The sequence below is a fragment of the Hippoglossus hippoglossus genome, chromosome 22, assembly GCF_009819705.1.
Source record: "Hippoglossus hippoglossus isolate fHipHip1 chromosome 22, fHipHip1.pri, whole genome shotgun sequence".
Classification (NCBI taxonomy): Eukaryota; Metazoa; Chordata; class Actinopteri; order Pleuronectiformes; family Pleuronectidae; genus Hippoglossus; species Hippoglossus hippoglossus.
Window position 1 is genome coordinate 10470154 of NC_047172.1, and position 25073 is coordinate 10495226.

Sequence of the window (25073 nt, forward strand, 5' to 3'; positions counted from 1 at the left end):
GTCACTCAATCAATGAGACTTCTGTACAGCAGTTTTCATACAAACAATGTTGCACAAAGTGCTTTACAGAATAATAGCAATAAAAACTATTCCCATCCACACAGAATCAGTACATTTTAAGGTATTGAGGACACTAATGTTAATCTCTAAAATAATAAAACACCAAGGGCAGGTAAAGAATGATAACAAAAAAGGTTATTCTAAAAGATATCAGGAAAAGATCAAATTAAATAAAACCAGAGATAAAAAAGAAAGGTATTAAAGTAAAAACAATTCCTAGAAAGTAAACAAGTAAGTAAATAATTATGTAAGAAAACAATTTGAATAGAATAAAATGCTGTATCTGTAAAAAAGTCTAAGATTTATCGATAAACTAAATAAATTTATCGAATGATGAATAAACACAATTCTATTAAAACCCCACAGGTCTGGAGTTTGGCTCTTGCCCAATGTCAGTTGTGACCCCTAAAGCAAAGGTGATATATACATAATAGATGGATGTGTTAAAACAGTACGTTGCAATATATATAGTGTTACAGCACCGAGTGTATTTGATGGTTGAGGTTTCGGTAGAAAACAAACACACGCTTAAATAAATGCTTCAGATACAAAGTCAGTTTGAGTGAATACATTTTCCAAACTAAGTTTATTTCAGTGCAAAATTCCACTTGAGCTCACTGAGCTCACATTCACCGATGGAAAGAACTAAACTGTTCATTCTGTCTTCAGGTCGTCATCCGTTCACATCATGTAACTCCGAACACAGATCTTTCAGCAGTGGCCTTGTGGGCTGTGCGTCGGCTGCGATGATCTCTTTGCTTCTCAGCTTTGTGTGGACACAATGAACGAGAGTGTAACAGCCTCAGCCTCATTATGTGTAAGTGAAGCACAGAGGGACACATAGAGAGTTGGTTTGGTTTGTAATCCACACGTGCACAAGCAGGAGAACACATTCACGCTGTATAGGATGAATTGTATATACAGTATGTGTGTGTGTGTGTGTGAACATACTAAGTCGTTATTAATGTATTTATGTAGATACAAAGTTGCTATTTTTCTATATTCTGAGAAAAGTACATTGTTGAACCAACTTAAAAAAATTATTTCAATTGCTAACATACAAATGAATTAAGTTTGTTCACGTTATATTTACACAATTGATACCTTTAAATAGAAATGAAAAACTTAATTTGTGTGTTACCAAATGAAGTAAACATACTTATAGTGTATCTTGAATCAGCTAGATAGATAGATAGATAGATAGATAGATAGATAGATAGATAGATAGATAGATAGATAGATAACATAAGACAGTAAATTGTTGACATTTTTTATTCATTGCAGATTGAACCATCAAGTATGAACACAGTATAACAAGTAAACATCAACAACAAATCATTTACAAAGAACAAACAAGACCCTGTCGTCCACTTCAAACGCTTTTTCTCACAGTTAGAAACGTCACATGAGTTGGATGAAGGCTCCTCAGCGAAGGTATCATACGAGGATTAACCCTGACGGACGGCAAACAAATTAGCATCTAACAGTTTTCACTTTCGTTAGATTACAGTGACTGAATCAGAAAACATCAAAAAGCAGATTTCACATCCTTTTAAGCACAAATTTCCATTAACAAAATAACTTAAAATGACAAATTACAAATGAAATTCAGTTTTATTAATGCCACACGTGTCTAATGAAATGTGAAAATAGCTCTTCCATCCACTTCTATTTGAAGCCCTAACCCTAATGTATGAATTTCCTCATGTCCCGTGTCGGATACAAACGGGGTCGTGTTTCTCTCTAACAGTGCAAAGGCATGGCTACAGCGTGAAAGGCAGCACAGAGATGTCCCCCATGTTTCACTACATGTCGCAGTTAAAGGCAGCAGGAAGTTGAGCTCACAATGTTCTAAATGAATCAATAACAATCCTCGTGAGTCATCGCTCTGGAGTTTGCACCCACAAATTAAAGTCTCCGCCCATGTCGAGAAGTAATTACATCAATCAAGTCCATACCTGACGTAAAGAGTCCAGCGATCAGGAAGTGATAATATTCTGTGGTTCACAGTTTATTTGACTCATTTCCTTGAGTGGCAGATGAAACCAGCTAATGAAGTGACTTTAAGAAGTGGCCACACGTCCAAATATGTGCACCGTGAAGTCTGGAACTCTAACAGGTGACTTCATATACATCTGTGTCTCCCTTGTTGGTGATGTCTGGAAATGAGCGGCACGCGGGGCAGACGGGCACCTCCGGGCAAGACGGGCAGGTCGGACATCTTGGTTGTTTGAAGCCGAACAGCAGAGCGCTGCCCCCCAGCACCTGCAAACACGACCCCAGCCACCCAAAGTACAGCGAGCCGGCTGGACGCAGGCTGAGGTGGGGCAACCTGTGGTGGTTGAGCCCTGGGCCCGGAGCCGTCAGCCCCAGCCTCCCGAGGTTGTGTGTGTACACCCCGAGGGCAGTCAGGCTCAGCAGGCCGGCCATCACCACCAGGAGCCCACCTGTGGCTGCGATGCCCCTCAGAGGCAGATCTGTCCAGCACCGGACCCCGATGCAGGCCAGGACAATACCAGTGCCGCACAGGAACAAGGAGGTCAGGATCAAACCTTGCACCAGGCGAACCCGGGGGTCCCTCTGGTACGGACCCGCCACAGGCCAGCACTGCTTCAGCTCAGAGTGCTCCACCTGCAGGCAGCTCTCCCACAGTCCGTCAGAGCGCCGCAAGAGCAGGGCCTCCACTGACTTGACCCCCGTCCCTTGACCTTTGACACCAGTTCGAAGAAGTGACCCCGGCCCCGTCATCCCCAGACGCGCTTGTCCCTCTCTCCACTGGGGGGTGATGGCAGCGGTGAAGACAAGAACAAGTCCCAGAGGGGAGAATACGATCCCCATCACCATGGAGGCTGGAGTGTGCATCATGAACGGTCCAGCACCGATTTTCTTTATTGATTTATTGATTTTAGGGAATATCTCGGGTTTTGTGGAAAAACAAAACAGTACCTGTTTTCAATGTGTTTCCCAGTGTGAGTATTTTCCAAAAAGAGACGAGTGTGGCTGCTCCTCCTGCAGACGGGGACGCTGCTCGTTATTATCACATGTCAGTGTCATGAGAGCCGTCACAACTGAGTGGATTTATTCAGAAAAATATTAGACCGCTCAAACGTGACGAGGGAGAAGATCAAATCTCTTGTTTTCTTTCTCACATCGAAGAAAAGTCCAGTCAGGGTTCTCAAAAATCTCCTCCCGCCAGACACTGATGATGTCACTGTGTCTGCAAGGAAACAGAAAACTTGAAACGTCAGATATATTCTGCACACATGCAAACATCAGGTATCAGCGAAAGCATGAAACGGAAAAACACAAAGATGAGAATAATCATGATGAAGCATAATAAAGTTCATCCATTACCTCCTCCTTGAATCTCTCCTGCCTTCCTACTGGCGACTCCTCGGTCTGACTGAGTGAAAGAGGGAGGCTCAGATCTGGGAGGAGGTGTGTGTCCCACTGAATAGATGGAGCGAGAGGAAGACGGAGACATGAGACATGAGACGAATCAGAGGTGTGAATCCGAGCAACCGGAGACGGAGGTCTGACTCCACCGGTCCAGCGCTGGACAGGATAAGACTGAGCGCTCGATGCCTGTCTCTGTTGCTAGGATACGACAACCTGGGCAGTCTCTGCATGACAGGGTGTGTGTGTGTGTGTGTGTGGCTTTATTTAGCCCAGGACCTAGTTAGACTCTTCTCTATGCAAAAGTGAACAGCCTTGTGCACACAGATGGTCGCATAATGATGTGTGTGCTGCTTTCTTTTCACTCAAAGCCTGATGGGTGATGGCCACATTTGACCTTGGAGGAATTCAGCTGTTTAGAAACTATGTCGGGTTGCAGACTGAGTCCAGCCACAGAGGAGGGACGGCAGACTGGAGGATGAGGACAAGACACTTAAAGACGTCTCTGAGGGTCTCCGGCAGACACAAACACAAGCTGCCGGAGGCTATGAGATATAATAGAAATACAAAACTGCTGAGCTGTAATGTCTGGAATGTTTTAAACCATACCAATCATATTCGTATTCATTTATTTGTGGCAAAACATCTGCATCAGAAGATAGATATACTTTCAATATGTTCAGGATAATAAATAATCTAACAGGAATATTTTGTAGCAGTGTTTTAACTCCAGACAACTTGAATAGTCTTTGCCTGTTGCTGCAGGGTTGCTGCGCTGTGAGAGTCACAATCCAACACAAACCATTGGAGACGATATGTCCAACTCACGAGACTCATATTTTGACATTTCATGCGATCAAAGGTGTGAAATCCCTTCTGAAAAATGTCACTTGAGGGTTGATGACATTCAGACTGACAAGAGCTGAGTTATTTGAAAGGATCAAACAACAATCTACTTCTCTGAAAAATGTATGAAATTTTATTCTAGATATATATATTGGAATATGATATTTATAATATATAATATATTGGAAATGCATCTCTGGATTTTGAAGGAATGGAAAATGGAGAAGTGGATTTTGATCAACACGTACCTGTGTTCATGTGTCATGTGTCTAAAATAAATAGAATTCCACATTGGAGTTTCCTGCTTTGCAACTGAAATGTTTTACTGACGGGAAGGAGAGAATCTGAGCCCTGATCCAACTGTGAGGACTTCAACCGCTGCTCTGCACGATCGGGTCTCAGCTCAACCCGTGGTTCAAGGTACGTTGTGCACAGGTGTCACTTGTTACTCAGCTTCATTTCTTCTTGAAACCGAGCTTCGTGCATTCCCGTTCCATCTCATCTAGACCAATATCAAACGCTGCACCTGCCAAGTTCAAAGCCACCGCAGTGATTTATTGTAAATTGCATTAGCATCACGAGATGCCTGATTGCGTGTCGATGCAGAAATGCAGAATGAGTGGAGGCGTGGGAATATCTGCAGAGGCTGGACACAGCAGACGATGTTAATGCTCTCATCACTTTGTCGCACATTTTCGGCGACTGCAAACACATGCTCCCGCACACACACACACACGCAGACACACACACACACACACACACACACACACACACACACACACACACACACACACACACACACACACACACATGCAGACACAGCCCATGAAGTCACTTACCATTCAGGAGGGGTTGTGTGTATCTCGCTGCAGATCTGCGGTCTGCCTCTCTGCTTCTTTCTGTTGAATGGTTAACATGTTTCTCTCTCTCTCTCTCTCTGGCAGCAGATGGTGCAACTACGTCTTCATCATTCCCGCTCAACCTCTCTCCCTCCTCATCTCTGTCTTTGCTTCGGCAGTCTCCCGACCTCTCTCTGTCGTCTCATTTTCCTCCGTCTTGATGTCTCTGTTTGCGTTTGTCCTTGCGTCTCTGCCTCCTTTTTTCCCTGTCTGCCTCCCCGGCTGTCTGCCTCTCTGTCTGACTTTGTGTGTGTGTGTGTGTGTGTGTGTGTGCCTCTCTCTTTGACTGACTGAAGGATGTCTGTGTTAAATCTGGGACAGACTGCCTCGCCGCTTTTCCTGTCAGTGTCACCGATTACGGGAAAGCAATGAGCCTCTCGATCGACGCCAACACTTTCAACATGTGTGCTGCCCTATTTTGAATGAGCTGCTAAAACACCAAAACACCATTCTGTTTGTTGCCTGTTCATCTGCATATAACCACACACCCCTCACCATATCACCTAAACACACACTAACCCACGAATACAAACTAGAACGAGCTCTCAGTGCTAGATTTTTGTTTGGATCTGCAGAGTCATAAATATCAGGACACTAAGAAGGCTTTTTTTCCCCCAGAATAAAACGAATGAATTATTCAAGGGAAATGTTGGAAAAAGCTTGCAATGAAAACAGATGTTTGACCCCTGATCGGGATCCTCACCAAAATATCATCCCAGACAGAATACGCATGTGGGCCACTTCAGGCAATGATGCGGCACTTCTGGTCTGCTTGTGGCCCGAACTAAATTGATGTGAGCCGAAAATAACCCACCTTTTAGTGGCAAACATGCGGTGCTCTCGACAAGGTGTAACCTGGATGTAAACCTCAAGTGGGCCATGTGGTAAATAATGAATTTGGCCCAAATAGCCACAACAAACAATAAGCAATAACAAATCCGGATCACCTTGGGAACCTGGCACAAACAAAGCAACAGCCAAACAGACATCTGTACACACACACGCACACGCACACGCACGCACGCGCGCGCGCGCGCGCACACACACACACACACACACACACACACACACACACACACACACACACACACACACACACACACACACACACACACACACACACACACACACACACATGCAGGAAGCGTCTGGCATTATTGTTTCTTCTGATCCTGGCAGGAGCCGTTTCCATCAGATCTCTACACGTGTAATAACTCCACAGAGGCCACCCAAGCTCCGATGCATTTTCTTTATTTTCTTACAAAACAGGGCAAGATTTGACTAATACAACCAGAATTGCCATGGAATAATAATGAAATATTACAGGCATACAGGCATGTTCGCTTTGAAATGATGCGTAACATACAAGGAAAAAAAAAATCCTACTACTCTTTTACACACACACATGCATACTATGAAAGTCCTCTGGCAGGGGGGGGTTGGGTGTCAGGGGGTTGAAGTGTTTCCAGGAAGAATCAGTGGTTACACCATACAGTCAGGAAATGCCCACATGCAGCTCCGGGCGCAAACGATGGCCAACACTCACTCTCTCGTGGGTTTTTTTTACGGGTAGAAATGTGTGACTTTAGGTTCTGAACGTAAACCCGGCGTCGGGATGTTTTAGTCGTGAAACTAACAGGAACCTAGAGGAGGATACTTTTGGCAGTGAAAAAACATTGTTAGCAGGATGTGGGTGAGAAAATGCACCAATGGCTCTTGCAGAAGAAATGACGACTAGACTGAAAGCAGCAAGGATAGCAACCTCTGAAAACGCTGAAAATATGCCGTGCACATATCATGCACAGGGCTCTGTGAAAAAACTTGAAATACATAGCAGTGTGTCGAAAATGGATTTCAAAATGCACGTGGCTATAGTTCATAAAAACACTGTCATATTACAATCTATTTACACTATATATGTACAGGCTGTTCATTATAAATGCTCTTACGTTATAATATTAAATTTGAATAAAAAAATCAGAAATGGGGCGAGTGGTATTTACAGAGTCATTTTCATGAGGAATCAGAAAAAACTGGCGATGTCTCCTCGATCCAGTTCATGCTTTGCTTTTCGGCAGCTTCCATAGTCTCTGGTTGGGCAGTGCTTCGAGAGGTGGCAGCTGGGATTTCTTTCTTTTTCTTTTTTCTTCATCCTTCAATCGAGCGGGCAGCCGACGCGTTCTCATACTTCGACGAGGGTGACCTGGAACTGACCGGACACCACCTCCGACATCTCGATGAGAAAGGCCGACTGGTTGGTGTAGTGTTCGATGATGTTGTCGTCCATGTTGACGAAAATCCTGAGGGAAAGAACGAGAGGGGGGGGGGAAATAAAAAATCAGTGGGGCACAGAAAGTGGGACAAAACTAGAACATGCAAATTCTATGATAGTTTGTTCTGTACTTTTCAATCCCGTGTGACCAAAGCCCTGTGAATGTCTCCGGACTTAAGCATTTGTTTTATGGGAAGCCTCTCAGGTGAAAAACACATTGATAGCATATCTCCTGCGTCAGGAGGAGCAGTAAATCAGGTCACCCTCCTCCTCCTCCTCCTCCTCCTCCTCCTAACCTGTATGTCTTTAAGGCTTTAATGTCTGAACTAACTTGGTGCATTCTGCCTGCAGGGATGGGGCTGATTAAAGACAAGAAAAGAGAGGAGGGAGGGAACTGCAGCGGAGAATGCAACCCAACCTGTTGGCTTAGCTGCTCCCGATGCGGCGATAGCTGCGGGCAAGCGACAGAAAAATCCCCCAAAGGTGTTGCAGCCTCCTGTCTCTCATCTGAAGACAGGGCCCTCAGATTCCCTCTGTTGTTTCAGAGGTAGTGGCTCATACCATGTACATTTGACTGAAAGAGGTCAGATGTGGTGTGTGTTTTTTGAAGACGGATATTTGGAAATTCCGATTTTTAGCCGTCCCCACGTCTAACATGTCTAACGTCGTTTAAGAAAACTTAATGACAAATTGCTAGTTTTAAAACAGAGCACCCATTCCAAAGAACTCATCCGACCTTTGTCGGTAGTAAGCTGATATTAATGTGTCGTCTCACGACTTAATAGGACGGCTGCCAGAAACCTTTAATTAAACCAGATATCTCTTTCAACAAGGACCTTTCTGATAGTTCCAATGAAGTGAGCTCACCGAGTCACAAATCAGCAACAACAATCGCCCGTGACTCATCCACAGGATTTCTCAAACGTCTTTATCCTCCTTCAGTCATCTCTCCTTTTATTTTTTTGAGGAGCTGCAATTAACAAATTCCATCGGGCCCAGCCAAGTACCCAACCTACCGACCCGGTCTGTCAACCTTTCGCTTCCTCAGAGCATTCAAAACATCACCTGAGTTTTACGCTTGTCGCCCGTGGTGAACACACGGTTTTAATCCAGCTTGCGTGTGTTGAGTCAGCTGAGCTTTAGACGCATAAAAGAAAAAAACAAAAGTAAGACACTCACCCTCTCTTGCATTTTTTGTAGATTTTGCCAATGGTGTCTTTTTGCACGCCATACTTTTCTGAGATCTGAGGAAGGAGAGGAGGAACATGAGAGGACAGTTAGCACGACAGTTCCCACAGACAGAAAGATGATAATGTTTTGAGAGTGTCTATGAAGGACAAAAAAAATGACATAATAACAAATAGATAATTAAATAAAAATAAATAATTGTAGAAATGAATGAATAAATGAATCAAAAAGTGTATTTATTTTGTAATTTATTTATGTACTTAATTTTTTGCTTCAGCATTTATTATTTATTTTCATTGTCCTTCATACAGATACAGGTCATACAGATCAGGAATATGTCTAAGGATGGATTTTAAGTAATATAATTCAAGAAATAATGAATAAATTAAAAACATTTTAATAAATTGACAGACGTTAACAGAATCATGAGACTAATTCCTACTCACAGCTTCTTGTAGGCCCGACAGTGTGGGCGAGCTGAGCATGAGGGCATCAAACACCTCCTCCACTCCTGCCCTCACGTACAACAGAACTAATGGGAAGAGAGAACAGAAGAGAAAAAACATTTAGATGACGAATGCTCATTAAGGACGATTATTCTCATCATCACACTGTCAGAGTTCTCCATGCACCTCTCTGAGGGTCCTCTTTGCGGGCCTGCTTGCTGGGTGGAGGGCTGCTCTGCTCTCTGTCGGGGTACAGCCTCTTCATAGAACTCCTGGCAAAAACAAAAACACAGACACGTAAACACAAAGCAGACGACTTGGCATCTTCTTAAAAAATGAATCATCGCAGAGCACTGATGGCGTTTCCTATACGTGCTTACCTATCACTCTCGTCCATGGGAACGGCCTGGAGGGAGACAGACAGAAATCTGATTAGACTTTTAAACTCCACAGCGTGATTCCCGGCATTATCTGAGCAAAACGCCTTCAAATAAAGGAATGTTATCACTACTGAAAGACGGAGTTTCCCATAACCCACGGAGAGAGGCACGTAAGCGTGGACACTGATGGAGAGATCCTACGCTTTATCACACCAGCCAATCAAAGACAGTCAGTACAGACTGTTGGGCCATTGTGTAATCAAGTCATTTCTTTGCTTTAGCGTGTTCTTCATTCTTTTTTTTGTTCTTCTAATGTCTCTTTACACACACACACACACACACACACACACACACACACACACACACACACACACACACAGACACACACATCCCTCTACACTCCACACTGTGGGAAACCTGGCCTGTCTGAACACTCCCCTCGCTGTTTTTGCAAGAGTGTGTGTGACTGAAAGAAAGTGAGGACATGAGGGTGGTGCAGACTGAATGTCAGGTGTCTGTGTGCTGCTGCTGCTGCTGCACCAGGTGTGTGTGTGCGTGCATGTGTGTGTGTGTGAGTGTGTGTGTGTGTGTGTGTGTGTGTGTGTGTGTGTGTGTGTGTGTGTGTGTGTGTGTGTGTGTGTGTGTGTGTGTGTGTGTGTGTGTGTGTGTGTGTTTCGTGTGAGCCCCTATAGCTTAGTCTCAGTGTCAGTAGCTGTAGCAGCTTGTACCGGTGCCTGGTTTCGACTCCAATTAGCTCATCCAAACTCATGTCGGTGCTTCGCCTCACTTTCACTGACACCGTCCCCTCCACCCCCCCCCCTTTTCCCAACCCACTACATACTTTCCCACAGTTTTTTCCCGACTCTCGCCCTGTCCTACTGCCTGCAGGGATTAAGAGGCAGGAGGGGGGCGTTGGCTCAGGAGCAGGAGCAGGACAGGAGAGGACAGGAGAGGAGAGGAGAGGAGAGGAGAGGAGAGGAGAGGAGAGGAGAGGAGAAAAAGGGCCTTACCATGCGCTGTAAACTGGAGAGGTGTGCTTCTGGGATGAACAGAACCGGCTGGGTGACGTGGTCGTCCAGCATCCGGAAGAAGGTACACTCACTGCCCATGGAGCTGCTCACTTGAGATTTGGCTGGAAACAAAGCAGGGATATTTACAATATTAGAAACACTCTCTTTTACTGTTTAATTCATTTTTTTTATGAGGAGCTGGCTATTTCCAACACTCACCGTTGCCGTCGCCCTTTACTCTCCTCTTGCTCCTCTTCCTGTCCTCATCGCGCATCTTCCTCTCTGCACCCTGAGGAGCACCACACACACACATTCACTTGATTACATTAATGACTTTAACCTCAGAGGATGCAGGATTCGATTGTTCGTCAAGATGTGACAAAAAAAAGTGAAGCGCACGCCGGGGTCTGTACCTTATCACAGAAGATCTTGACCTGGCAGGCGGCTCTGTGTAGGAGCTGGTTGGTTCCCGAGCTGAAGTCATAGGTGTCGATCTGCAGGTTGAGGGGGAGGCCTTTCACTCCCTTCTGAGAGGAGAAGTCCGTGCTCAGGGAGTTGATGCCGATGTAAACCTGGCGGAGAAGAAGGAAAGAGGACATTTGAGACGAGACATCTTTTGTTTACATCAGCCTCAATTGAGACATAATGACAGGTGTTGGAGACGAATGCCAATGAAAACAGGGGAGGACGCTGGTGACATTTACAACGTGATGACATGTTTTTGGAGCCAACTTTTATAGAAGAACAGTGACTTAAACTCCCCCTCTTTTTAAATCTATTAAGCCTCTCAATCCTCTTTTCTTCCTCTCTTTCTTCTACATTTTCAGCAGGTTTGGCGGCCCCACCCCAGCGCCTTTGGGCCGCAGAGGAGCTTGCGGCCCTCGCTACCGGTGGTGAAATGAGCCTTGTTGACAAACGCATATCTGGGATTCCTCCTCAGCCACTCCTTCTCTCCTCCTCCTGCTCCTCCTCCCTATTCTACCTTTCCTCTCCTTTTCTTCCTCTCTTCAGAGAACTCAGCTGTCACACACTTGTTTGAGAGCGAGGTGTGTTTACCTTGGCTTCTTCACTGGGGTTCCACACAAAGGAGAGCGCGTTGAAAGCCACCTCCTCTATGTTGCTGATGCCGCTGAACACTTCTTTGTAGTCCGCTATAAAAAGAAAAGAAAGAATTTAATCGTGTGATTCTCAGATTTGTAATCAGATAGGAATGATTGGTTAGTTCACATTACAGATTTTTTTTGGTGTACAGGTGTTGCACAGGTGCTCAGTGGGTCGAACATACCAATGTCAATGACCCTCTGCTTGACGGTCGGCTGCCGGGCATGCCAGTGATTCCAGAAGCGGAGCTGCATTTCTGGGCTCTTGTCGTTCTCAAACACAGCCATCACGACCGTCTGCAAAAGAAAGTTGACAGAAAAGCAGAGAATTAGGCGCATTGGTCGAGACGTGACTCACTGCCACCTGCCTGCATCTCCAAGAAAAGCCACCGTGCTTCATTCATCACTCCAAATCCCTCTTTTCTCCTCACATTGTCATCGGCTGTTTGCAGTGTGCTGGTGTGTGTTTGTGCATATTCTTATCCTCTGATTCACTTGACAAAGAAAACGGTTGTCGCCTGTGTTTTTCAACCACACCACACCTTCCCCCCCTTCCTCGTCCACTCCTCCGTGAGCTGGGCCGAACTCGGCTGCACTCTGGCTTCGTTACACCACCGCACAAATAAATTATATAGGGCAGGACACTGTAATTTGAAAGGTACCAGCCCAGTGTACTGGGGTGTCAGCTGGGGATTAGTCACAGAGGAGCTGGCTGCGAGGGAGGGACAGGTATATAAGAGGGTTTGGCTCTGTGGCATGCAAAGAATTTATGTATTCATGAGCCTGTGGAAAAAAGCCTGAAGGAAATACTACTTTTTTTTTTTTAACATAACATACGTGCAGAAAAAGAAAACAATTATTTAAGAACTAAATACGATCTGTGCCTGCGGGTGATGTGTCACCATGACTCACTTTGACTTTGGTGGATGTGAGGCAAGCACTGCTGTCCACTCCCTGCAGGGTGATGGGGTAGAACTGTCCCTTGTTCAGGTAGACCATGGGCAACTCGTTGGATTTGTAACCAGAAGCCGAGGGAGCTCCCAGGGAAAACTGGAACTCGTTCCTGAATCTCTCAGGCTGTGGGGAGCTGGTGTAGGAGCCGGAGTAGACAGGGCTGGAGGTGTCCTCGGGGAAGGGGTCGCTGTAGGGAAGAGCCTGGATAAACACGCAAGGACATGCATTAGTAAAGGAAAACATGGGAGAGGACAAAAGTCTGCAAACTTTCTGATGATGACGCAATGCTCACCTCGCTGCTGTGGTCGGGAAAAGCACCGGTCTCGGGCCACTTCTGCAGCAGGGAGTCGAAGATGATGTTGAGCTCCTGTTTGTCGTAGGTATCGGCCACCACGCTGGTCAAAGTGGTGTAGGTGTCCGAGGTGGTGGGCACGGAGATGGGCAGGGAGGTGTGGAGCTTGGATCCCAGAATCTCCTGAGGGTGGCTGATGGGAATGTTCTCAGACAGGAGCTTCATGACGTTAGCGGACACATCCAGCGACACAAGCTCATTGGCGTTCGCTGGGGACCTGGCGGGGTGAGGAGGGAGGAGGAAGCAGGGAGGGAAAAAGAAAGTTGATTAATTACAGTGAAAACCGCAGTTTTTTAGAAGGTCGGCATGACTCAGTAAAACTCCACCCACACATCAACACAGCAACAACACGAACAATCCTAAAGCGAGTGAAAGACAGAAGCCTGCAGGTTGGCCTGTGCAAACGCCTGGGAAAGCACTTCAGCTCTGAGCACACACTGCTACTGTGAGGTGAGCTCACAGAAAGACCAGGTTTTTGAGGCTGGGTGGGAACTATTTGTCTCTTAATCCATCTTTTTTTCTCTTTCCCCCTCCGTGTTTGAGTTTCTCTGTTTGAGGGGACAACACTGCGCCCCGGCACTGGCCATTTCTCACCCACCAAGGAAGCATAAGGAGGAGGAGGAGGAGAAGTAATAGGGAGGGTGGAAAACAACTGTCTGTCCGCCTGTTGTGAAACTCTCCAAGCAAGACAGAGATAATGAGAGAGAGGGATGGATGGATGGAAGCACTGAAGAGGGAGACAATAATCCTGCTGCTGTGTTTGACTTGAGGATTACCCAATCACCTGATAATGACCTCCTAAAGCCCTGCCTTTCTCTTACTGGGCTATTGACACTCATCCACATGTTTAATTTAGTGGGGATGAGACATAAAGACTTAAAAGATAAACTTGTAACTTCTGGATCTTCCAAGAAAGAGCTGCTTTTTCTTTTATATTTCTATATTGATGATTTAGTAGTGAATAACGTTTATATGCTCTTACCTCTCGGTCATTTTGTTGATGTTATTGCCGCGGTGGCAGGGGACAATCTTCTGATCTTTCTGGCTCTGCACAAATAAAAAATAATAGATCAGATTAAAATTTTAAATGCATCTTTTCCATATTAAAAATATAATTTTCTTTAGTTTCACTGATTCTGCAATATCTACCTTGCACTGCTCATACAGCATGGTTAAGGCGGCCAGGTCGTCCCCAGGGTGGAGTCTGGGTTTGGAGTGGTTCTGCTCGAGGGTGTCCGGGTAGGACCAGGAGTCCATGTTGCAGTTTGTGTATTGGTTGTAGTTGAAGTTCTCGCTCTGAAAAACTAGTCCCAGAGTCCTGCGTGGAGGAGAGAAAGACACAACAAAGACAAATTAGATGACATGTTAAAAACTGTAAATAATCCAGAGGTGCAAAAGGTAGAGAAATGCATTTGAGTGTTTTATATTTATGCTTCTTTGACAAACTGCGAAGGCAAAAAAATCGAGAACACGCCTGAGTTCAGCTGCAGCAGCTGAGCCTCGGAGCACTGTACATACTTGCCCCAGAGCGTGAAGGGTTTCGATTGCAAAACCACAAAGCTGAGTAACATCCCTCAGGAGCAGTGGTGTCAAAAAAAAAGGTTTGAAAAAACGTCAAGGGCCACCCACACACACACACACACACACACACACACACACACACACACACACACACATGAAGGCGTTTTTGTGGTTTCTCGTGTTGTGAAAGGAAAACAAGCCACATTCATGCATGTTGTATAATCTCTCTTATTTGCATGGATCTCCCAAAGAGGTGATGAGATTCTCTTACAAAGTAAATAAAACCCCACGACCGCCACTGATGAGGCCGGTTTTAAGTGTCACATGAGGATAAAACCCCCGGGATCCTGAGGATTGGATTTGTTTGGAGAGTCTCCAGATTGCAAATATCCCGTCTGCTGAAATAAGCCCCCCTCCTCCGATGAGTTTGTCTGAAGTGGGTAATGAACAAATGAGCAAGTTTGTCCTGGATAAACAGTTGGTTAGACGTGCCGACAGGGGGGAACAGGAAGAGCACAGGTGTTCAAAAGCAAAGTTTAAAGAGAAATCTAAGGGTTTCTCAGAGGGATTAGGGACGAGGAATGGACGCATGTGGAACACAGCGGCTGGAAAAGTGGAAATAATGTATTTGAGGGTTTAGTGCTGGATATTCGGTCTGTTTCCGAACTCATACACCTGTTCTAAGATGCACCTGTCTCTCCCGCTCTATCTCCCAGTAGCCTCGGAAAAAAATACCTGCATGCAACGCAACTCCCATTAGTCGCTCTCCGTTTCCCACCAGTACAAGTGCAGATGTTTTTATGCAGACACAGGGTTTGGGGGGCTTGTGTCTAGGGTTTCGACCATTATGTAACTCAATGCATTACACGCTGCCGTAGCCCTCCAACACCTCGAGAGGAGATTCTTATTTCCTCGGTCTCCTTTTGTGCTCTGTGGCCCCCAGGTGAGGGACAACACTAGCCGAAACAGACCTGCTGCAAGTGGTGTGTGTAGTGTGTCTGTGTGTGTGTTAATAATATACATCTCAATTTTCCACCTGCAAAACATCCCCTTTAAAACATTTTCACATGGGGGTCTCATTGCAACACACAAGGGGAAGGAGGAGGTTTCTGTCACTGGAGTCAAACGTAGAATATTTCCCGTGTTACAACAAGTCTGGACTAAAATGTTTCACCTCCGCCGATGGAAAAGTAAATTTTTAAAAGGAAGAAAATCTCAATAATGCACTTTTTTTGGGGTTCAAAAGCAGAAGAAAAGATTATCCCAGAACTTACTCAGTCTCTTTGGTCATGTCTCCAGTCCAGGTCCGCCGGAATAGATCCCTTTAGTTTCAGCTCCTCACTGTTTCTCTCTCTCTCTGTGGCGGTGAGTCTGTCAGTCTGGCAGAGAAGAGCGCTGACACACAGATGACTCAAGTGTTGTGGTTCCCTTTGAGCTGGGGCCCAGATTTATTTCATGCCTGCACAGTTTCCCTCTCTCCTCTGATTGGCCGAGGGCTGGGGAAACAGGTGTCTGATAGGACAGGTGTAGGATCTTTAACTCTTTCCAGGCTGGAGAGAAACTGGCTTACATGTGTATATGAGTGTGTGCAGCAGAGAGAGAGAGAGAGCACTTTGCAAGACAATCTAAGGCCGAGTGTTTTGAATCTCATTAATGCGCCGGACAAAAAGAGTGAGATTGGGGATCCAGGAGGTGTGAAAAGGTTTGGTAATGAGAGTGAGAACGGCAGGAGAGGCCTGGCAGTCAGCTTTAACATGTTAATAGATTTCCAGTATCATTTTTCACTGCCCCTTTATTTCCATGTCATACACAGGTTTTGGTCTCTTTATTTCCTGAGGATCATTGATGCAAACATGGAAGATTTACTGTTGTGGTGAAAACTGCTGAGGAGAGGTGGGCTGAAGGGAAGCTGATTTAAAAGAATATAAGTTTTAAAGCCAAACTAAGATTGAAAAGTTGTTCAAAACTTACAATGGTTTTCAAACTTTTCCTCTTTAGTCGTTACACATTACACACAAACTTATAGTATATACTTATAGTATAATAATATAGTGAAGAGTCATCTCCTTTCGAGGTTTTTATAACCACATATATACACTATATTATTAAAACTATTCATGTACTGGCATGTGGAATAAGTTGCAATCTGATACTGACCTACTTAATATACACAGAAAAACTAAAATTGCAAAAAATACTTACATTTGTAACACACAAAGGAATAAAGTTTTTTCAAATTGAAGATATAAATTGTGTGAATATAACTTGCTTCAAGTTTGATTTGAAAAAACTTAATTCATTTGTGTGTTACCAATTAAAGTCGTTTTTTAAGTCTGTAAGCTATTTTATTTTGTAGTAGTACACTTTCACTTATACATTTTCACATGTAAAAATAATGTCATGTCATACACAGGTTTTGGTCTCATTTTCTAGGGATCATGGATGCAAATATAGAGGATTAACTGCTGCAGTTTTTTGAAAGCCAAAGTAAAGTGGAAAAGTTACTTTTAAGATTAGTTAAGATTTAAAACCTTAGTGCAGGTTCAGGATTTTAATGTAAACATTGATTTTCTGAATAAAGTTTTGCTTTTATTCAATATATTTGAATTGAGTTGAAAAATATGTTACATGTAACATACAAATACAAGTATTTTAGTAGAAGCACTGATTGTGCAGATCAGTATTTTTAACAGGTTTTTTAAATATATATATTTATTAAAAAATTTGATGCTGCAACTGGAGCTACTTAATCTATTGAAAAAAGAAATTAGTTTTTTTACCAAGGTAAACAGAACTACTTCAATCGGTAACACAAATTAATTAAGTTTGTTCAAATCAAAGTTTTGTAAACAATTTTCTTTATTAGTGAAGGGTAATATTACTTGAACACTGTCATCAAAAATAAATATAAACTTATGCAATTGAGTTAAGAAATGAGTGGAGTCAAATTAAAATGATAAGTTTACTTAAGGGCAGCTCTTAATGTATCACTAATGTTGTAATTATGCACCACTAATGTTGAAGTATGAGCAAATAAACTAAGAACTATTTAACACTATCTGCCAAAGTATTTCAAATACCTGTTTTGACCCACATATACTACAGTGAATAAGAAAGAAACGTTTGTCTTTGCACGTTCAGGTGAGATTTGAATCAGGTGGCTGCACACAGATTCTACAACTTTGACTGCAACCTTTGTTGTTTCTCGACCACGAGGTGAAACGTTCACCTTCACAAAGACTAAGCAGCAAAACACACACTTCCAAAGAAAAGAAGCCAAAGATCCCAGCATCTGTACCAGGAATCCAAGAGCACTGAGTGAGCCCTGTACGGTCTTCATGTCAGTCAGGGATATTATCTTCCACCCACACAATGTTTAAAGTACACACACACACACACACACACACACACACACACACACACACACACACACACACACACACACACACAGAGAGAGAGAGAGAGAGAGAGAGAGAGAGAGAGAGAGAGAGAGAGAGAAAGGTGCGTGTGTAATTATAAGTAGCTGTTCATGTGTGCATTTGTGTGTGTGCTGCAGACACCTGAGGGAATATGGCATGGTAACACACAAGGGTGCATGCTGTGCAGCCTGCCCTCACACTCACAATAACACACACACACACACACACACACAACACACACACACACACACACACACACACACACACACACACACACACACACACACACACACACACACACACACACACACACACACACACACACACATGCACATACACACGTAGACACCGAGCCCTGAGGGAGAATTGGCACTGACCCAAAAGAGAAAGAGAAATAAAGAAATCTTTCTGTGCCCGACACACCTTCATCACTCCACCGCGTTCGGCCTGAAAGTGCAATTAAAGTTAATTCAAGTAATTCAAGCTAATGCTGGGTTCTTTACTTCAGAGTTCTCCAAATGTGATTAACTGAAATCTATTTGTTTCTGTGCACCATCACCTGCAGTTGGTACATAACTGTTTTAGCAGATGTCTCATTCAGACATAAAGTGTATAAACTGTAGAAGGATAGGAGGGAGAAGAAGTGGAAGGAGTGCGGCTGTAACGTGGAAGCGAGTCTTTTCCACAAAGTGACGAGCTTCCCTGTCGCATGTCATCAGCTCGTTGGGGGTGTGAACGGCTTCTTTCGTCTTTGGTTTCCTTCCCTCTCACCCACCAGTCTTTTTCTTATATGTTCTCTATCTGTCCCTCATTAATGCTGTGACATTAACACGTCAAACTGTGAAGCTCTTTTATCCTCCCTGTATCACTGTCACCTTCTCTTTCTGCAGCTTAACTTTCGGCAGAAATCCTATAAGGCCCCGATGCACACATCTAAACACATACACCCCAGTTCGATGTCTCTGCTATAAGGAGCAACTGAATGCTTAGCTGTTAATAAGTAAATTAATGATTTATAATATTCATATTAATGTTATTCATGAATGATACAGTTTTTGATCTAGATGGGATTTGACAAATTTGAAATTCCCAATTGAAAAAACTAACAATTTAACTTTCTAATTTGGTACCAATTACATATTAGAATTGTTTCTGCTTTCTATATATATAAGGAGCTAAGTATTTTCTAGTTTGATATTGAAAATCTCTTTGCCAGGGAACAGTGTCAGATGAAGAAAGACATTTTTTTATTTAACATATACAGAGTTTTCAATAATAAGGTTTGATCAAACATTTTCTAATACAGAAGTTTCCAATAATAAATAGTTGATTTTCTTTTATTTGAGGCAGTTTTTTTAAAGAGGGTACATTTTTCTGTATATTACATCTGGTAACATGAAGGTTGGTTTCAGACACGCACTGAAGTCTGGACCTATTCCTGAAATTTTCTGGAGGGGCTCTGTGTGAGATTGGATGTTATTTATTTATTGTTTTTAGAATTCTGCTGACTGTATTCATTTGAATCTTTGTACATGTATATATACATGTATTTGCAATATGGTCAGGTACGCACTGTAGTACCATGTTATGCACCAACACATCTTTAGGGTGATTCCTATAGGATTTTTGATGTATAATGGGGATTTGTACATGTTTATATGTGTATTTGTATGGCTGCAGCATGGGTTAAGAGCCCAAGATAAATTTTCCACTTTGTGGGACAATAATCAGATCTTGATGCAAATGACCAAGTCAGTTACTCCAGACATTTCCAAGAACTTTTCCTGCCAGCCCCCAGAAAATGTTCGAGCGAGCCCGTGTGAGAATACAGCAGGAACATTTCTGGGAGATTCACAGCGAGCGAGTGGGCACGTTGATGACAAACATCTCAGGGAGAAGACGCAGACGAAGATGTCAATCTGGAAAGAGAATGATATTCCAGAGCTTTTAGCGATGAGGGCTGACGTCAGTGTAGATGTGCGGTAAACAAAAACATGTGATTTCCACAGCGGAGTTTACACGTCACATCCTGCTTCCTGCACGTGCCGCTCAGCCGCCTGACTTTTCCAGACATTTTCCTGCTGTTGTGAACGCGTCTCACCAATCTCCTGCTGCGTTACTAAATGTGGTCACTCTAAAGTTTATTGGCCACAAAAGAGATTTTTAGACTTTATAACTGTTCTCAGATATGTAACATTAAACCTGCAGGATTATAAGAAAGATGAGATGCCGACTCAACAAGGGAAGTCACATTTCCGATCAACCACCTTTAGGAAAGCCACCTTGTGTCTTCAACTGACAAGCTAAGATGGATGAACGTCACGTGATGTTCGAGCGACTGCCTTTCATGCCTTGAAACTCACACATGGAGAAACCAAGATCCAAGCGTCCTGGTGCTTTTTGGTCTGTTTGTGTGACTGTTTTTGTGTGTGTCCGTGTGTGTGCCTGCACCCATGCATGGTAGCATACAAACAGACGTCAGTGCCGGCTCCACGCACCAGTGCCGCTGAGAGGCAGATCTCTCACCACGTCTCTCCTCCCACTTTTATATCTCTCTTTCTCCTTTTTTTTCCTGTCTCCCACTCACTCTTCCTTTCTCCTTTAGGCTCCCTGTCCCTCCTTTCCCTCGCGACTGTTTGACCAGTGAATCTCAACCCGCTCCAGCTCGAGAACAATTTCAACACGGCACCTTAAAAATGTAAAGATGATGCAAAGTCGAAGAAACTCAGGAGGCAATTCTTTTGTCCTGCGAACGATCCTTCTCATCAGCTCACACTCACAATACATATCTCACCATCTCTTTCTCTTTCTATATCTTTCCATCTGCTCTAATGCCTGGTTTGTCATGGAGGAATGTGTGCTGAGGGTTGACAGAGATATAAGGAGCCCGGGGCGTGTTGCTCTGCTGCTCACACTGGGAAACTAGTGCACCTGTTACCGTAAAACCCTGACATGTTTACTGCAGCTCTTCCTTTTCCGCTTGTCTTCTAGACGTTGAGCCCAATACATGTACGTAGAGTATGACAAAATAAAATATGACATCGTTTAAACTATAATATCTCATGGTCTGGTTTGTTCAAACTCTATCAAAGCATCAAATGATTCACTGGTTTCCATCTCTGTCAGAATTTAGTGTCTTTCAAACCTCTTCTGTTAGGGTTAGGGTTAGGGTTAGGGTTTTTTCACTATCTCATCTTGATCTTATCACTACATGCTGCTCTCAGGCTCACAGGACAGTGACATGTCTGTGCTGCATGTAAAATGCTGGCCATCAGGGTCTATCATCAGAATCAGCTTTGTTGACCAAGTATGTGAACACAAACAAGGAGTCTGACATTGCTCTCAGTGTACTTACATACAGCTAGGGACGAGGGCAACAAAACATATACTACATATACAAAATACTTCAATTATAGTGGTGGATGGTCCAGACTATAACATGTGGAAAGAGAAACACTAATGACCACGACCATAAAAGTGTAGAAATGATTCTACTTTTCTTTCTATTAGGAAATAATGACACAGGTATACTTCTAATGAGACTCCTACTTCAAATCTAGTATCCTCTACTTTCTTAATAGTTATATTAAAATATTGAAATATAATCTGAGATGTCGTTATAGCTCATTTGGCTCGTTGGCTTGTTGTACAAACATTTCTTCCAGTCAGGGCAAGTACCACGATAAAGACTGATGGACTTTTATTGTGAAATTACTTCATGCAGATACATGATTGCAGATGCCAAGGCCCAGTGTTCATGCAGTTAGGTCATATAGCATTTAACCTATGGTTGCCTGTGATTCTTTTGAGTCCATTGCTGGGCAGGAGAATCTACCTAGGTGTGTGTGTGTGTGTGTGTGTGTGTGTGTGTGTGTGTGTGTGTGTGTGTGTGTGTGTGTGTGTGTGTGTGTGTGTGTGTGTGTGTGTGTGTGTGTGTGTGCGTGTGTGTGTGTGTGTTTGCTTGCTTGTATTCGCTGACCTTGGCCAGGCGCTCTGACCTCCTCAGATCTGTGATACTGAGGTGAATGGGGAGACCCCTGTTCCAGCAGAGCGCTGCTGTCCCTTTGTTTGGTCTGGACGAGAGAGGCTCCAAGAGTCTGAAGAGACTCTCTGACCCCACCACCTCCACCACCACCACCACCACCTCATCAGCCCCTCTCCTTTCTACTATTCCACCCATTAGCCAGCAGCAGCCACTCCCAGAAACTCCACACTGCCCCGAGTGAGGGATCAGGACTGGGGGGGTGGGAGGACGGTGGGGGGGGGGGGGGGTTGATGGCTGACGAGGTGTCAGCAAGAAATATAGGGGAGGGAATTAAAATGTGGAGCTGACAGGAGGGCGCTCCGCAGCCACTAAAGAGTTTCAGCACTCTAGCGTTTGCATACGAAGCTGCTGGAGGTTATAGGACGCAACGCGCCTGAGGCAGGGGGTAAATGCAGAGGAGACTACGGCGGCTGCATTGCTCAATAAGACGACATTTCTCTCTGAGCCCTGCTCCAGGGTAACTGCAGCGCTGCCAGGGGATTTTAAAGGCAACCACATAAGAAGCATACTTTCCTGCAATTTCATTTTTCTTCAACTGAGTAGCAATTACGTGAATACAAGACCATGTATGTGATTTTTGTTTTGAGGTATATAATTTAAATTTCCATCTCGCCAAAAGTCTTCCGAATCACAAAAAAAACCTCAACCTAAAATCAAATAGTAAGAAAATTTGTTTGCATCCTATAAATTGGCTGAGCTTTGGATATATTATAAAGAAAAGTAGTTGCACGCATTTTGCAATTCCTGCAATTTCATGAAATGAGCACAAAATTGCAAAGAGTAGTTTAGCATGTTAGATAGATATAGATAGATAGATGTACTTTATTGATCCTAAACTGGCTAATTCATGTGTTGGAGCAGCAAGATATCAGGCACATAACACACTATACAAAATATAAAAATATAACAACATACCCGACTAAAACTACACACAATGTACGGAATATTTAAGATAAATAATACAATCCAATCACGATGAGTATTTGTAGAGTGAGATACCATATATATCATAAAAAGTTAAAAAATTTAAACATGACGATCTTCAGCCACCTGCCAATAAACCGAACAAAGAAGAAGAGGGTTATTAGGGGATAAAAGATGCCAGACCGATAAGTGCTTTGTTAAAAATAACTTTAAAATCATTTCTAAAATGTATTGGAAACCAGCATGGAGCCTAAAACCAATCAAACAATAATCACATCTTCTAAGCTTCTCACATCGCACATTCGCATATGAATTGTCAGTTTGCGTAACCTTTAATGAAAAGAAGATACTTTCCAAGACACAGTTTCTTTAAAAACAAAATTAAGATGCTTGAACTTTTGATTTTCTACCTGAAATACCTCTGAAATTTCAACAAAAAAAAAGTTGTCTCCCCGAATGATCTGAATTCGTGAAGAAAACCATAAAGGAATCTGCATCAAAATAAAGTTCACATACATAATGTCTCTTTATGTGACAACTCAATGTACTTTCATTAACTTGATATTACGACTGCATCAATTCACAATGTCCTTCCACAGCACTGTACCATGTTGTTTCTACAGTGAGAAGCACCTATAGCCTGTTCCAAGCATTCGCACACCAACCGTTTGTTTAAGAGAGTGGAAGCTCTGCTGGTATTTGTAGTCTGTGTTGTGTTTGTACACACTCATTCCTCTTTTCTGTGTCGGACTCGGCTTTGGTATGAACACAACAGACGGAGACGGTAAGATAACAACAGCTGTGGAGCGGCAGGTTGGTAAATGAACGCACACGTATTCACATATGTGCACAATTAATCACACAGGCAAACTTTCTCTTTCTCCAAGAACACACACACACATGCACAAAACAGACACACACACAAACATCCTTGGTAGATACAGACATGTGATAATCTCGTCTGTCCCACAAGCCACATATCAGCATCATCTCTCACTCTCCTCTCCGATAAACAGACAAATTAATAAAGTGATGCAACGCAGAGAAAAATAAAGAAATCTGCCCACAAACAGGTATGTCAACATTTGAAGAAACACAACCATGGTTAGATTATTCATTTAGAAGCTTAGACTGGCACCGTCTGATATCGGGAAACGGATAATAGCTGGAAATATTAGAGCTGTGTGAGTTTATTTACAGATTTAATGAGGACTGCAGCAGCTTGACTTAAGATGTAACTCACACCTAGACTGTCAAGTGTAACACGCACTAACACACACACACACACACACACACACACACACACACACACACACACACACACACACACACACACACACACACACACACATGCACACACTGTACACAGTCTGTGGTGGTTCACATGATCAAGATAGAAAAGTGAAACTAAATGCATATGATAGAGTAGTTAGATTGCCACACAGCAACCCACAAACACACTCTCTCTCACACACACACACACACACACACACTAGGGCTCATCTCCATATCAGGTTTCATTCTGGACCCTCGGGCTTCACCTTTCACACTCTCCTCTGCAGCCGCTCATCAATACTTTGAAATGTGCATAATTGATGCTTGCAAGTGAAATCCTTCACAAATAGTTGAGGCTGTCAGTTAGCCGGTTAGCTCAGCGCTGGATATGGGAAAACAACTAGTTTGGCTACGAGCACAGTGATTTCTCACTAAGAGGTCTGACAACCAGCACATATCAACCAGCAGAGACGTTACACAAACGTTTAGCTGTTTCCAGACCTGATTTTAAACTACAACCAGTTGTCACATCATCACTTACACAGTGATGGATTATCCACCTCAAGCAAGTGTCACCTTTCTGCATGTTGATTGATTAGTTGTAAAGCATGGACTGAAAAACACTGGAAAATGGCCTCAAAATGCAGCAGCAAGTCTGGAGGGTTGTTCTTTTATAATTTATATTTCCACCCCCCCCAGATTTAAAGGTCAAGGAGAATTGAATCATAATTTCCATAATTATGTACATATGAAAATAGCAACAACTGAAAAAAGATACATGAGTATAATAACTAGATAATACATAAAGACAACGAAATGGGCCTGCATGTCTTCGTAAAAGTATCAAGCCAAATGTTTCAAGTACTAGTTTTCATTTCAAGTAGCAAGTGAGCTCCCATCTCTTGTTTGTATTACTCCCTTTTATCTAAGTTTAGGCAAACAATATATTTTCCCCATTTTTCAATGTATTTTAGAATCTATCAATG

General features: G+C 43.4%; 2 protein-coding genes across 9 annotated transcripts; both read right to left on the reverse strand.

Annotated features, from left to right (window-relative positions):
• Positions 1-1317: 1317 nt before the first annotated feature.
• On the reverse strand, positions 1318-5437 carry si:dkey-221l4.11 (claudin-23). Of its 8 annotated transcripts, none has more exons than XM_034576424.1 (4): positions 5142-5437; positions 3415-4948; positions 3006-3277; positions 1318-2937 (listed from the first exon to the last, which is right to left on the reverse strand). In XM_034576424.1, exon 4 carries the CDS (start codon positions 2923-2925, stop codon positions 2173-2175), a length of 753 nt encoding a protein of 250 aa, XP_034432315.1. In that variant the 5' UTR covers positions 2926-2937; positions 3006-3277; positions 3415-4948; positions 5142-5437; the 3' UTR covers positions 1318-2172. The 8 variants fall into 8 exon arrangements, with proteins under 8 accessions (XP_034432315.1, XP_034432322.1, XP_034432319.1 ...); XM_034576431.1 differs by having other exon boundaries at positions 1318-3277; positions 3415-3510; positions 4679-4680; positions 5142-5436; XM_034576428.1 differs by having other exon boundaries at positions 1318-3277; positions 3415-4828; positions 5142-5239; positions 5330-5340.
• A 999-nt stretch (positions 5438-6436) lies between these two features.
• On the reverse strand, positions 6437-15852 carry grhl3 (grainyhead-like transcription factor 3). The gene is made up of 15 exons (XM_034576417.1): positions 15699-15852; positions 14053-14221; positions 13886-13950; positions 12844-13120; positions 12510-12752; positions 11783-11894; positions 11554-11648; positions 10911-11069; positions 10717-10786; positions 10498-10619; positions 9488-9513; positions 9294-9379; positions 9108-9193; positions 8653-8717; positions 6437-7501 (listed from the first exon to the last, which is right to left on the reverse strand). Exons 1-15 carry the CDS (start codon positions 15713-15715, stop codon positions 7384-7386), a joined length of 1710 nt encoding a protein of 569 aa, XP_034432308.1. The 5' UTR covers positions 15716-15852; the 3' UTR covers positions 6437-7383.
• Positions 15853-25073: the final 9221 nt, after the last annotated feature.